Source organism: Mustela lutreola, chromosome 1 (genome assembly GCF_030435805.1).
Source record: "Mustela lutreola isolate mMusLut2 chromosome 1, mMusLut2.pri, whole genome shotgun sequence".
In the NCBI taxonomy this organism is placed as follows: Eukaryota; Metazoa; Chordata; class Mammalia; order Carnivora; family Mustelidae; genus Mustela; species Mustela lutreola.
Window position 1 is genome coordinate 48,266,638 of NC_081290.1, and position 14,352 is coordinate 48,280,989.

At 40.3% G+C, this 14,352-nt stretch overlaps 1 protein-coding gene across 2 annotated transcripts in view; it reads right to left on the reverse strand.

Annotated features, from left to right (window-relative positions):
* Nucleotides 1-5,314: 5,314 nt before the first annotated feature.
* ANAPC4 (anaphase promoting complex subunit 4) overlaps nucleotides 5,315-14,352 on the reverse strand; it is a 36,467-nt gene continuing 27,429 nt past the window's right edge. The window contains exons 20-28 of one of the 2 annotated variants that reach the window (XM_059164372.1): nucleotides 13,421-13,514; nucleotides 9,902-9,999; nucleotides 9,220-9,281; nucleotides 9,103-9,141; nucleotides 8,902-9,003; nucleotides 8,041-8,115; nucleotides 6,987-7,160; nucleotides 6,176-6,299; nucleotides 5,315-5,665 (exon numbers count right to left, since the gene is read on the reverse strand). In XM_059164372.1, the coding sequence (XP_059020355.1) occupies nucleotides 5,441-5,665; nucleotides 6,176-6,299; nucleotides 6,987-7,160; nucleotides 8,041-8,115; nucleotides 8,902-9,003; nucleotides 9,103-9,141; nucleotides 9,220-9,281; nucleotides 9,902-9,999; nucleotides 13,421-13,514 (993 nt within the window). In that variant the 3' untranslated portion in view covers nucleotides 5,315-5,440. Of the gene's footprint in view, nucleotides 5,666-6,175; nucleotides 6,347-6,986; nucleotides 7,161-8,040; nucleotides 8,116-8,901; nucleotides 9,004-9,102; nucleotides 9,142-9,219; nucleotides 9,282-9,901; nucleotides 10,000-13,420; nucleotides 13,515-14,352 lie in introns of those variants that run through there. The other variant, XM_059164379.1, reaches the window with a different exon arrangement.

A 14,352-nucleotide genomic window follows, 5' to 3' on the forward strand; every position in this document is an offset into this window, starting at 1 on the left:
ACCTCCCCAGCAAGCGGGGGGAAGCTACGGCTCGGGGCTCTAGGCTGAGACCTTGACACCTAAGTTCCCTGGGGAAATTGTATGGACTGCCCACCCGTGTTCCCACGCAGCCCCCATTAGGATGCAAGGGACATCATGCTCCCTCCCAGCGCTGAGATCTCCCCTGGTCGCTGGGTCTCAAATGTTTGGGCTTCTTAAGGATTTCGCTCTCACACTTCCCCTTCTCTTCAGACATGGCCAGTCTCTCACCCTTCAGCACGTCACTGCTGTGGATGTCTAGCTATGCCTCCGTGTCATCGGTCTTTTTTGAAGCTTCCTGATGCCATACATGACCCCTCCTACTCTTGCAGCAAGACTCTTGTGCATTGCCCCTCTGGGTGGCCTCTGCTTCTCACCTCACCTCTGCTCCACATCCACTCGCACCCAGCTGCTGCCACCGCCTCCGCCACCCTGAGAAACCATGCCTGTTGTTGTCATGACTGATTTTTTTTTTTTTAACTATAGGTCATCTTTTAAATACATCGTTTCTTAAGCTTACAAAAACAGAGACTTTAAAAATTATGTGGAGGCTGAAAACTAGGGATCCTGATTTGGAAATATGGGTGTAAGGTCACCAGTAGTTGGTTGGAGGGCAGGGTCCCGGAAGATCGATAATGGTCACTTTCAGTGGGTGCAGCCTGGACCATCCATGGCGGTTTTTAAGGAGATGAAGGTAATCTGTCAATCAGTTTGCAAATTTGGAGGTCCAACCTGTTTGTGAACAAATTCAAAGCACTGTATTGTTGTTAAAATTTCAAGATAATTTATCTTTCATATCTCAAACCAGTATCCACTTCGCTGTGTGTTAGGACTTATTTCTTGAGCACCTACTATGTGCTAGGTACTCTGATAGGCACTGGGTATAGAGAGGTAAACAAAATGGGCATGATCTCTGTCACAGGGTTTATAATCTAATTTAGGCAATAACATAAGCACCTGATTAGGATGTAAGTGCAAACTGACATCTGGCCTGATGGGGGAGGGGAGGAGGGACTCTTGAAATCTCAGTGGGTTTTCTGAGAATGACATAGCCTGAGGAATTGAGTCAGGAGTAAGGGAAGGGCATTCCTGGCAAACGGCACATCCCAAATCTCTGGGGCAGAAAGAATCTGGTTCCTCCAAGAAGAAGAAAGAAAACTAAGATGAGCCCCGAGATGATGCCAGGGAAGACTGCAGGGGCTGCCGAGCCTTGGGGAACATGCTCGCAAGACTGTAATTTGTTCCAGATGCAACCACCACTGACTCAAGTGTTCAGACATACTAGCCAATCCTCATCACTCCCTTCCTCCACTTCTTGGCAGCATTTGACAGGAATGAAGGCTCCCCTGACTGGGTCGCAATTAAAGGCGTCACCTGGGTCTCCTCCAGCTTCTAGGGACCACTCTTCCTAAGTCTTCTCCAATGGCTCCTTCCCTAGCGCGGAGAGAATGGGCTCTACACCCCATAAGACCCCACAGCCATGGTCTTTGCCCCTTCCATGTCCACTCTGCGACTCAGAGATCTTGACTGTACAGCCTAAGACAGCAAACCGTACCATATATATTAAATTTCATCCTTCATACCTCTTCCTGCAGTAGACAGGCAGGGCACAGTGGTGCAAAGTAAGTGGTAGAAGGGAAAACAGGAAAACATGTTAACATCATGAGAACACTTCACAGCATCATTTGACATGCCGACAGTCACAGGTGCCAGTTCATAGTATCTGGTTGGGCTCCTAAATACCCAGTTCTACAAGGGCGCCTGGATGGCTCAGTCGGTTAAGCGTCTGCCTTCAGCTCAGGTCATGATCTTAGGATCCCAAGGTGGAGTCCCTCATCAGGCTCCCTGCTTAGCAGGAAATCTGCTTCTCACTCTACTATCTGAAAAGTGGGGAAAAAAATACAACTTAAAATTATAATCGTCATTCTGGAACAAGAATTAGGAATACAGAACTGAATAGAAATAGTTCCTAAAGTTTTCCAGCCTGGTTGGGGGAATATGGGAACACTGGCAGTTGGAAGGGAGGAGGCATGAATTACAAGCTTGTCTCCCTGCTTTAACATTGCAAGTATCTATGCAGCTGGTGCCACATGTCAGGCAGTCACGTCTGCAGGGTGGACTGGTCATCTGGATGGCAGTAACCACACAGTCCACTTAGCATCTGGGGTACTGTGTGTTCAGTCTGAGTACACACCCCAGAGCGAGGGTGTCATTTATGAGTCATAATCACCTATTAGCCGGCCTGCCTGGCATCTCAGCACACAGACCCACTCGGCATCTACCATTCTGTGGAACGTGAGCTTAGGGTTGAAATGTGGCCTTCCGGGATTGGGTTCTACATGCTGCAGTACACAGACTCGGGATAATTAGGCTCACCATCGTTTAAACAAATTTACAGAACTGTGAGCATGTTGCATGTAAAATTAATCACATCAGGGTCATTCGTAGGGAAAAAAAAATATATGTTTCCAATGCATCTAAGGGAGCAGCTTCTAATTAAAAAATGATAAACATCTAATTATTAAAAAGTAGCTTCTGTAGACTACAAAGGTTCTCAACTTTAGTGGGCATAAGATCAGATGAGTTGGTTAAAAATGCAGGCCAGGGCCCTACCGCCACATTCTGAATGGTCTTGGGTGGCGCCTATAAATTTGCATTGTTAATCACAGGCCCAGGAAATTTTGATGTGATAGGTGTGTGCTTCATGTAAGATCCTGCTCCAGTGACCCCAGAAAGTGAAAAACATTATCTATATATTAATAAATCATTTACTTAAAACCAACCCTTTAATAAGTGAGAATTTCTAAACTGAATATTCCTAAGAGTTCACATACTATTGCCTGCTCTAAAATAATCCTTATTCTCATACTCAGGTTTTTGTGACCTTGACTTGGTATAATCCTAAGTACCATCTCCCTCTACTCAGTGAGAACTAAAAATGATATGCTGGTCAGACGCATATTCTAATAAATGCAATCAGTCTACAATAACTGTCACAAATGCAAGAGATGCCAAAGAAACTGATTTGCCCTGGAGAATTCATGCAACCCATGATTTCAATTATAGCATTCTCTAGAAGTATTTAGCACGTCTGCTTGCTGGATTTCCTCAAGAATTACAAGTATTTAGATTAACTCAGAGATCTGTATCTGTACCTATATCTAAGAGACATTTCCTAGTTATGGGGTCATAAACCCAAGGTTATTCTATAATGAATAGTTTTCTTCACATTTATATTCAAACGCTCTGAATAAAGAAGAGAAAATGTTTTATTTAGCATTTTGCTAAGTGTAAAATTTTTTTTTTGGAAAAAAGTCAAGAAGAAAATGGAAGAAAAAAAAAAAAACCTACAAAGCCAGAGAATTAGCAAGACTATTATCATAGTCCCATTAAGTCAGGCACCCCCCCCCAAAATGGGGGGGCTCTATTTGAATTCCTAGAATATCAATACATTTTATCCTGGAAAAGAGCAGCACAGAATTTTAGTAAATGCTGATCTTTATCAGGGGCCTCCTATGGGCCAAACACAATGCTCTACAACACCCATTTAGTCCTCAGACAGTGAGATAGGTAATCAATTTATCCCCACTGACCCCTGAAGGTCAGGGATCAGGATCCCACATGTCCCATTTTTCTTGTCATTAACTCAATTCAAAACTCAAATTCAGCATCTGCTAAATAAACTAGAAATGATAGTCTATAATGCTCAAATTCTTTCTAAATATTAAAAGTAAAGTTTCTAATGGTGTGGAAATCATAGCCTCTATCTAAAAATATAATAAAACATTATCTGCACTACAATTATTAAAACTTTAAGAAGGAATTCAGGTATCAGCTCAAATTTTCTGCTTTGGTGTAACACAAAGCCAGTTCCTATTATTTATGATAATCATTAAAATCATTAATGGAAAAGCACTCCTCCTAAAATTAGGAATGATTCACAATTATTTAACTTGATGATAAGGGATAGTTAGTACATCAGTAGAACTAGTACTGATGCCTGGTTTGAGATGAAGGCAATTGGTTTCAATTCATCCCTAGCCTGGAACTGCAGAAAGCAAGCATGTACAAACCAAAAAATCTTTATAAATTTCATGCTGAAGTCACATGGGACAGATTACCGTCTAATGAACTGATGGCTCATTGGAAAATTGTAATTCATTCTAACAAGCTATAGTAGCACCTTAGAGATTACCTTTCTTGCTCACAAAAGCTCATTCAAGACATCTGCACTACGCCATGAAACTGACCAACCACCACAAAGTACTGATGTAAACCATATATTAAGCAAGTTGGAGGGCTGCTATGTGCCAGGCCACACACGGACATAGCCCGGCTCCTGAAGATCATAGTTCTCATCGCCAAACTCATGCACACAATAGTGGCTTCTCTTCAGTTTCCCCTTCGAAACCAACACAGATCAGACCAACTGAGGTACCTGGAGTATCCAAAGCATGATGTACCTAAATTCCAAGTGCAATGGGTATTATGAAAGAAACAGACAAATGACACAGAATCTGGCAGTTAGCCACTCATGTGGTTATAGTGCATTTTCCTGCCTGAAGATACTAAAAGCTTTAAAAAGTAATGCTTTCATTCATCGATGAACTGATACTAGAATTCATATATAAAACAGAAACTCTTTGAACGTCTCATGAGAACACTACTCAACTTTAGGAATGAGCTCCAGGAAATCAATAGGAGCTCATTTGCACTAATGCTACATTAGGCTTAGTTGATCCACATTTCTTGTGTTTATAAGACGTTGCACACAAAGCCACCATGTGTCCTTGGCCAATTCCAAACAGAGGAAAAAGACACATCTAAACGCTGCCAATTCAAAGTATTCAGAGCTCAAATCCAGTAACAAAATGAGAAGGTAGTTACGTAGGTGTCAAGCAGTGTTTTTGCTGTTTAGATGATAAAGACAGTACCCATCTTTTGGCTTATTTAGCATTACAGTAAAGCAGTATAATTTTGAAAATATAATTTTGAAAGCATTCTGGAGACCGAGAATCAAATAGAAGGGGGAAGATGGAAAAGGAATAAGTATCTATGTTTTTAAAATACTAAAGGCATCAAAAATTCTAGGGATGAATGACTACTTAAATGTAATTTCTTCTTGATATAGGAATGATTCCTGATACCTATCTTTTAACAGAAAAGACTGAAATTTTCTTCACACTCAATTTATGTTTTCTTTAAACATGAGTTCTGCACACAGTATTAAAAAGAAATCTCACCAAAAAGAAAGTCTATCATAGTGATTCTACTACTAAGAGAAGCTGAAGCAGAATAAGGAAAAATAAAATGTATGGTTTATTTCTTTGTTATACAAAGAAAATTAAAAGTGATCCAAAACATCTTCACCCATCTCCCATATCCTTCCTGACATAATGAGGACATACAAAATCAGGGCAAGCTAGTCCAGCTCAGGGTCAAGTTTTTCCACTTTGATGACTATCTCTGGAGCGGATGCGGCAGCACTGGCCTGCTGGTTCTCAACCTCTGACTCTGACAACACTTCTTCCTTTATCTTCACAGGCTTATTACTGGCTTCCTCCTCTTCATCCGAAGATTCATCAAGCTCCCATTCATCATCTATGTCCATTTCAAATACTCTTACATGACGGAGATTTGAGCTTAACTGGAGAAGAAAAGGTCAAATAAAGAATCTTTAAATTCATGACTGAACTAATAAATAATATATAAGAAATCAAAATTTTGAAAAATGGTTTTGTATGAGTTATTTCCCATTGATTTACAACAAAATCACTAAACTTAGCCTCATTTGCTATAAAAGGATCTCTATATACAATAGTGACAATTTTCCTAATAATTGAAATCAAGGGGTGCCTGGTGGCTCAGTCACAAATGCATGAGATACTTGATCCCAGGGTCATGAGGTTGAGCCCCAGGCTGGGGGTCAAGACCACTTTAAAAATTAATTAATTATTTATTTAATTAACATCTAATACTGTATTACTCAGTCAACTTTCTCAAAAACGAGAAAGCTACATAGCTATGGCCACATGTTCATGTTCATAATCAATAAAAGCAATACACCATGAAATGCTTACACTTTCTGAAAGGACCTTATAGATTCAAAGTCACTTCCTCCCATTACTCTGTCAGTAAACAACCTGTAAATACTTACCACACAGGACACTTTGCGAAAACCATTCCCAGCAACATACTGTGCTTTCATACTTTCCAGTAATCGCCAGTGCTTTTCAAAATGCATGGTACGTGTGGGAATAGCACTGCACTGTTCATCTAGCCTGGAGAAGGGAAAATCCAACCCCAAAATGAAAAGGCGATCTTCTCTCTGGTTTACAAGGAGGTAATATAAGGATCTACCATGGGTTTGACTTCTACCAACATTCCCAGTTCCAAAATAATTCTATCAGCCACTGTATAAAAGGCATTTTCCTATATCCTAGGAAAATACTGCAATTCCAAATAGCTAGAATGGCATCTTACTAAGGTTTCTGATTCCTGCTCAAGGAAAGCAAACAGACAAATTTTTTAATTAGAGAAGGGACCTACTCACTTAAATCTAAGAAAACTAAAGCCATCTCTAGAATTGGCTGTGTACACTCCACTGACTACTGAAGTCCTGATACTGGGAGGAAACCAATAGAAGCAAATCTAAAAGAACTAATTCTGTTATTCACTGAGGCTCAAGCTACCCTTGAAAACAGTACATAAGTCCCATTCGCTACTCCAAATAATTCCCCACCTTATTTCACCAAATACTCTTGCTTTATTAGCAAAGCACAAGGGCAGGAGAGCTGTTGAAGCCAGTATTTTAAAAAAAAAAAAAAATAGTACTTCTGTCCAGCTGATTTTCCTACTATCCCTCGTAAGCACTGCCTAGCATACCTAAGGAACCACAATGTACAATACATATTCAAAAGCATAGAACTATTTCGTCAGCAAGAGTTTCTTACTGATGAGTTAGTTACCTTGTGGAGTAAGCCCCCGTGAACTGATACTCTGAGGCATCCTCGCTATTATACACTGAAGATAATGGCAACTGGACCAGAAGCCTATCTCTCCCTTCACGTCCCACGGTGTCTTTCAGAACTACTGTTACAGTCTCATCATCATAGAACTGTGCATCTAAGCAGCTGTAGGCGCTAGAAGTGAATGACGTTCTGTTACATCATAGATGACTGGGACAACTGAGAAAGTATTATGGTACCATGCAAAAATTTAATACAACAAAAACCAAGTGACATTCTATACTCATACACTGAAAATACATCATCAGTTTGCATTAAAATCAGTTACCAATTGCAGTGATTATTCACAAACAGAAGTAGGCCCTAAAAAACAGGTTACCATGAAAAAAGAAAAATCTGGGAGGGTGAGATTGGTTCACAGTTTCAGAAAACTCCTGATACCAATAGTCAGGCCTTAAGGCTGTGGAAATTCCAGGAATGGCACTTGTAGATATACTGGCTAAACAAACAGGGCTAACTAGACTGAGAAGTAAAAACAAGATTGACAGAGGAAAATTCAAACAACTTTAAAGACATTATCATAAAAAAACTCCTTTTATGTAAGGAAAAGAGAGTGAGGAAAGGTTTGGCCTGTGAGGAGTGTCCACTCCACAGCCTCAGGGATGACTTTGCTACTGTTACCCTTTTATATTCTAAGAACATCCCAGAGCAGTGACAATGAGGCCACTACATGTTACTGCTGGTTGTAACAACAACTTCAGTCACATGCCCCCTGAAGCCATCTTGCTTTCTGAACAGACGGGGAGCTCAGAAGTATTATCACAGGAAACCACAGTTATGTAAGTTCCTGAAGGGAAGTAAGGTTCTATTCTTGTTAAGTCAATCGAAGTATAAGCTATGTAAGCAATCCTGTGCACTCTGCTGCAAGTTACAAAGGCCTCCTAAGTGTAACATAATCACTGTACCTGAGTCTGACCATATTTCTATAATTAAACATATGTACATATCATTTGTTTATTTATATAATCTCATTCAAACAAGATTCAAGATTTACCTTCGTCTCACTTTTTCAGTTGTGGCATATGTGAAGCTCCCAAATTTAATAGCAATTAGTCCATTACTTACAGATCTTGAAGAAAGAAGGGGGGGAAAAAAGACTGTGGAACAACTTGGATAGCCAATAATCTAAATGCTTGAAAGAACATGATTGTCAGTGTTAGTATATTTACCTAAACAGCCAAGTCCCAGGCCCAAAATACCATTATGCTCACTCTGCAAAACTGACAATTAATTTAAACCCCTAGATAGACAAACCTACATCAAAATTGCAACTTGTTTAAAATCTTAGTCACTGATACCTTATAAAATTAAGGACAATTGGGAACAACCAAATTATTTCTCTTCGGCCCATCTCAAAACATTTCCTTCAAATTCAGATTAAAACCATCTACGATATTAATGGTATTCTGTACATGATTTATTTTTTAGAACTTCTACTTCAGATTCTCAAAAGAAGTCTCTACAGGCAGGCCTCTTGTTTAATGAAAGGCATAGCTAACCCGAGGCTAAACTCCTTTCCATAAGGAACCCAAGCCACAGTTCCGAATGCTTCAAGTTCGTGAGATATAATCCCGAGTGTTCCGCTGTTGTATTTTTCTTAATGCTAAAGAAATCCTACAAGTCACAACTACACCTGTACAAAATTAATAATCTAGAATCAAAAGGGATCATGAAGCTTGTGATTTGGCATTATCATCTTAATGATGTGAAATGTAAGACTAAGAACAGTGCACCAGCAAGCCTAAACTCATAAGGCAGCTAACTGAATCCCAAAATATAAGGGAGGGAAGCGGTACATTTATTACTAAAAATAATAAAATCTCACTCTCTATCTCAACTTTAGATTAATACTTACTGGGAAATATCAGTATGTCTCCTTAAAATGCACATTTTATAAAGTGAATCTTCTAAAATAGTAAAAAGAAGATAATGTAGATTTGAGGTTTTATTATTCCACCTAAGGAAAAAAATTTAATGTCAAAACACAGTATTTAGCTATCGCATCAGAAAACAAAAATGTATTGCTCGTATGAGACAAGAAGAAACACACACTTACAGAAAAGGAAATTTGAATAATCTGCGTGTACAGTCCTGACTAAAACAAAAGAAAAAAAGGTAAGAAAAAATTAAATTGGCCACTAAATTTTACCACCCAAAAAGTAAATAGAATTACCTTCTAGCATCCCTGTATAATGGAATACAGATTGCTTGATTCATCGATTTTCCAATGACATCCTAAATAAAATAGATTTTTAAAAGTACAATCAAAGCATTTACATACACACAAGTACTCTACAGAAAGTACCTGATCTTCACTATTCAAGTCTAGTAAAAAACCATCTAGATCAGCAAGCTTTCAAACAAGAAACTTCAATGACAGTTCTAACAGCAAGGAAAAGAAATTCTGAAGAATTTCTGAAATTCTGAAATTCAGAAGAAATTCTGAAAAATACACCAGAAAGAAGTATGCATAGAAGACTAGGAACACCCAGCCCATCATCCCTTTCTCTCACAGCATCTTACTTCCCTTCTGCAGCAGTAAGCTAGACATATGATAGCTCTCTAGCCGAAACTGTTTATAAGAAGTTTGTTCTAGGAACAAATAAAATAATGGGGATACCAACACTCCTAATAACCTTGTTAATCTGTTTACTTCTTAGTATATTTAAGAAACTAACAGGTAGAGGAAATGTTAGGGTGAACCCAATGAACCTGCCATTCTTGTCAGCCAAAGGGTGAACAAGCAGCAATTCATACGGCTCACCTTAGTAACCATGACCGTTTACATAAGTGAACCCCATGCTGCAGATATTCTCACTCCTCCACAAAGGCATGCATTGCTTTTTCAAACTTACTGCTGGTTTTTGCAAGCACAGATCAATAATGTTCTCCATCCGCCTTTTCACAAAATGCAATGATTTTCGAGGATAATAAGGAAACAGCAAAGGACTTTCTGGTTTCAAACAAGAAGAGAAACAAAAACAAAATCACAAAGTTAGAGTAAACCAAATGATTAGGAGAAAATAATCTCTCAGAGGCAGCCCGCACCACTCACCTGACAGTGGCAATCTCCCTGGCTGCTTCATTAGCCCCTCACACAACCTCACCACGAATGACTGTGGCCTCCTGCCTTTTCTTCACCATCCCCTGCTGCCGGCCCACTAAAACCTGCCGCACCCACTGCAGGCCGAGGCCTAGCAGCTCCGTACTCTTTATTCTATTTTCCCCTACCCAAATCTGACAGTTTGCTTCTGCTGGGTATAGGAAGGAAGGGGTGATCTGGGAACCACAAGACACAATAAAATAGAGTTCATTCTCTACTCTTTGCCACAACGGGCTGACAACAGTAGTCCAGTATTGTTTTCGAAAAGTATAATACTGAAAACAGAAACAAGACACAAGAAACTAGTGCGGTGTAAATAAGCACTTTACTTTGCAAAAGGCTACTTTACCAGTAGTGAGTAATACATAATTAAGCACTCAGGGGTAGCGACTATGTGAGATTCCATCCTGTTACTTCTATTGCTTATAACAGCTGGACAAAGTAAGCATCACACCCTTCAAATTACAGATTTAAAAAATGAGGCCCAGGAGGTTTGGGCAATCTGCCTGGGGTGAAAATGATAACGAATTCACACCTCTGAATCCAACCCTCAGACTCCCAGGCCCACCCTCTTCTCCTGAGCTCTGTAGGCTTCCCTCACTCCCAGCATCTCATGTCCCAGCTATGCTGGACAAAGTGAGTTTTAATCAGGTTAACATTTTAAGCTTCCCACAGGGGAGAGATGCTGGGGAGCAGAGAAAGGTATCAGATCTTTGTCCCTGGTTCCTGGCATAGAGCATCTAAAACCCTCAGAATTTCCTGAGTGATAAGGGTGATAGGAACATCTTTTGGTGTAACAATGCGACTGTGGGAAGATCCCTAGACAGTTTCAGAATGAGGACTGGTCACCAGAGAGACTAAGCCCTAATAGAAGCCTGGACTTTCTAGCCTTCATCCCCCAACTACCAGGGTGGGGAGAAGAGCTGGACTTGAGTCCAATCACCAGTCATCGATCACTTAATCAATCCCACCCGCATAATGAAAACCCCATAAAGAACCCATGAACAGAGGGCTTCTGGGTGCTGGGTGACACACCCAGAGCAGGCGCGGGGGCTCTGAGCCCTTCCCCCCACACCCTGACTCTGCAGCTCTTCCACTTGGCTGTTCTGACTTGTGTCTTTATAATAAAGCAGTAAACCTAAGTGAAGTGTTTGGGGTTTATGGGCCATTTTAGCAAATAATCAACCTGAAAGGGGGAGGGAGAGAGGGTGGGGACAGAAATGTAGGCCACCCGGGGACCTAATCCTCGGGACTGAAGCCACAGAGGCGGTCTTGTGGGACTGAGCCATGGAAGCTGTGGAGTCTGGGTAGTCAGCATCAGAAATGAATCACAGGACACACAGTTGGTTTCAGAATTGGTCTCAGGAGTAAAACCCTCTCATTTTAGTGTCAGAAGTGTTCTGAGTACCCACAGCTCACGTGACAGCATCCCTACTGCTCAGGAGCCATGAACTGGGCACCCAGCGCTCCACCTGCATTTACAGAATCCTCACAATGGTGTTTTGAGGGAGGCACCACTACTGCCCTCATTTTACTGATGAGAAAACGGGCACAGAGAGGTTAGACAGTCTGCCCTCAGCCACATCACAAGAAGTCGCAGAGCAGATTCCAACCCCCGAAGCTCAGAGCAGCGACTTTCACCCATCCTACAGCCCCAGCACTCCCTCATGTACCCTGAGAAAGTACATGTAGCAAATATTGAGCACATGATTTTTGCAAAGTGCTAGAAAGAAGTTTCACAAAAGTTTTCTTAACAGTTCCATAACGATGTGGCGTCTGGGTGACACAGTCTATTGGGCATCCAAGTCTTGGTTTTGGCTCAGGTCTTGAGCTCAGGGTCATGGGACTGAGCTCTGTTGGGCTTCATGGTCAGCCCTGAGTCTGTCTGAGATTCTCTCTCCCTTTGCTCCATCCCTCCCCACCACATACTCTCTTTCTAATAAATAAAGCTTACAAAAAAAGACAAAAACCAGAAACAGTTCCATAATGAGAGTATTTCTTCACACTAGACTAAGAAACGATAATTAATGAACTTGTCCCAATTCATATACTAGCAAAACCTTGAGATGAAGTTAATAATACGAGGTGTTATCTTGGTTAAACGTCATGCTCCTAGCTAAGATTAGGCCTTCCTGTTCAGCCATAGATGTGAGGAAAAAGAGGGTAGGGCCCATTTTTAACCCACCCAAGTTCCCAGGACCAGTATTAGCCCACTCTCAGACAGGGCACTGGTGCCACCACTCCTGGCACACTGCCATGAGCCCTCCTCAGGCTGGGGATGCATCCTGATTAAACAGCAATGAGCTGAGTCAGCTGTACCTTTATTCTCCCTCCTTTCAATAACTAACTGAATCAAATGTGCTGTTCTGAAAAAGAATTTAAACTTCTAAGGTTAAAATAAAAGGGCAACAAGCCAAGTTTTGGGCTTCAGAGAATTCTCTCCTTCTCCCATCCATCCTCATTCATTCAGATAAACAGAAACCAGAGAAGAGTGGCAGAGGTCACCACTGAGTCAAGTTAAAAACTTGGGCTTTGAGGTCAGCAGACACCTAGCTTCATCACGTACCAGCTTGTGTGATTTGGGCCTTCTCTGATCTTCAGCTTCGTTATTAAGAAATGGGGATAACAGGTGCCTAGGTTCCTGGGGGCATGAAGGAAAGAACTACATGCTGGGGGCTATTACCCTAATGACCTAAGAAATGACAGGCTATGATCAAATTACTCTGTGAGGCAAGCAAAGAAATACTGCTTCCAAAATATCTGCATCTAAAATACTGAAGTTCTGATATATTTAGTGGTTGCTATTTTGTGTTGCATCCCGAATAATGTTGCATCATTTTACTATACCAACATTTCAAGATCCTAGAGAATGAAAAGCACAAGTACACAAAAAAACCTACAATCTCAGGAGAATAGTTAAGCATCACTATGCTTTCAGGAGTTCACAAATGGGAATCAGCAAAAGACTTCTCTCACTAGCAGGCTGTGGAATTTTCTTCCTAATATCCTATTTTTTTCATAGGGTAAAAAACAGACAAGAGTATCTGAGAATAAACAATCTTACCCTATCACAGTTAATTTCAGACTGTTTTCTATCACGGTAAAGTCATATACTATTTATTTTGCTGTTTCTCTAATCAAAAACAATAGGCACAACTGATCTAAAGACCTGAAATAAATATTCAGTAATTGTCCAGCAACACTCCTAGTTAATAAACTGGTCTCAAAGCAAGTATAAACATGGCCCAAATCCACAAAGTTCATTAAATACCTTTAAGGTGGTTGCTATTTTGAAGAAAATCATACCACTGGTTTCCTTCTGTGTTAGGTGGTGACACAAGATCATCATCTTCATCTTTCAAGTACTAGAATTAATACCAAATCAAAATTTTAAATGTCATAAACAAAGGAGGAGGCTTCAAAGACTTATTGTTAGCATTATTCTATTTTAAAAGTGATTGTTTTACTGACAAGTGCTCTGAAATTGCACGGCTATTATTCCAAGTGAAGTGACCAAAATTCACTAAATGCCAAGCCACTTGGCAAGCTGCAAACTTCTGGAAGATCAGAATGCTATGGATGCAGAGACCACACACAGAGTTTAAATTTTGTGTTCCATTTTCATGAAGGACATTTTAATCTTGTGTGTGTGTCTGTGTATGTGAGAGAGAGAGAGAGATCGTGCATCCGCACCTATGTTATACATTAATTTTAAAAGTATCAACTTGTCAATCTACTCTAGGATAGCAGTCCTCAAAGTGTGGTCGACAGACCCCGTGGAGCCCTAAAGATGCTTCAAGGATCCATGCGGTCAATACTATTTTTATTTATCTTTTTGTTTTGTTTTGTTTTTAGTATTTCTAGATTTCATTATACTATTTTTATAATGTTGAAATATTATTTGCCCTTTCAACTCTGTTGACATCTGCACTAAGGGTCAAAAGCACAGGTGGGGAAAACTGACGCCGGGTGGTCTGAAGCCATACTAGTGGGCACTGTATTCCTTTTGTTACATACTGACAGTTTCACTTATTTAATGAAGCTATTAAAATAATTAATTAATTAATAATTAATTTTATTAAACCTCAACCCTGGAGTACAAATCTTTTTACTGTTCTCTGTGACAAAGTTGAGAAGTAAACATAAAGCACTTTGGCCAATACCAAAGTACAATGGTGACCATGAGGAAAAACATTTAAGAAA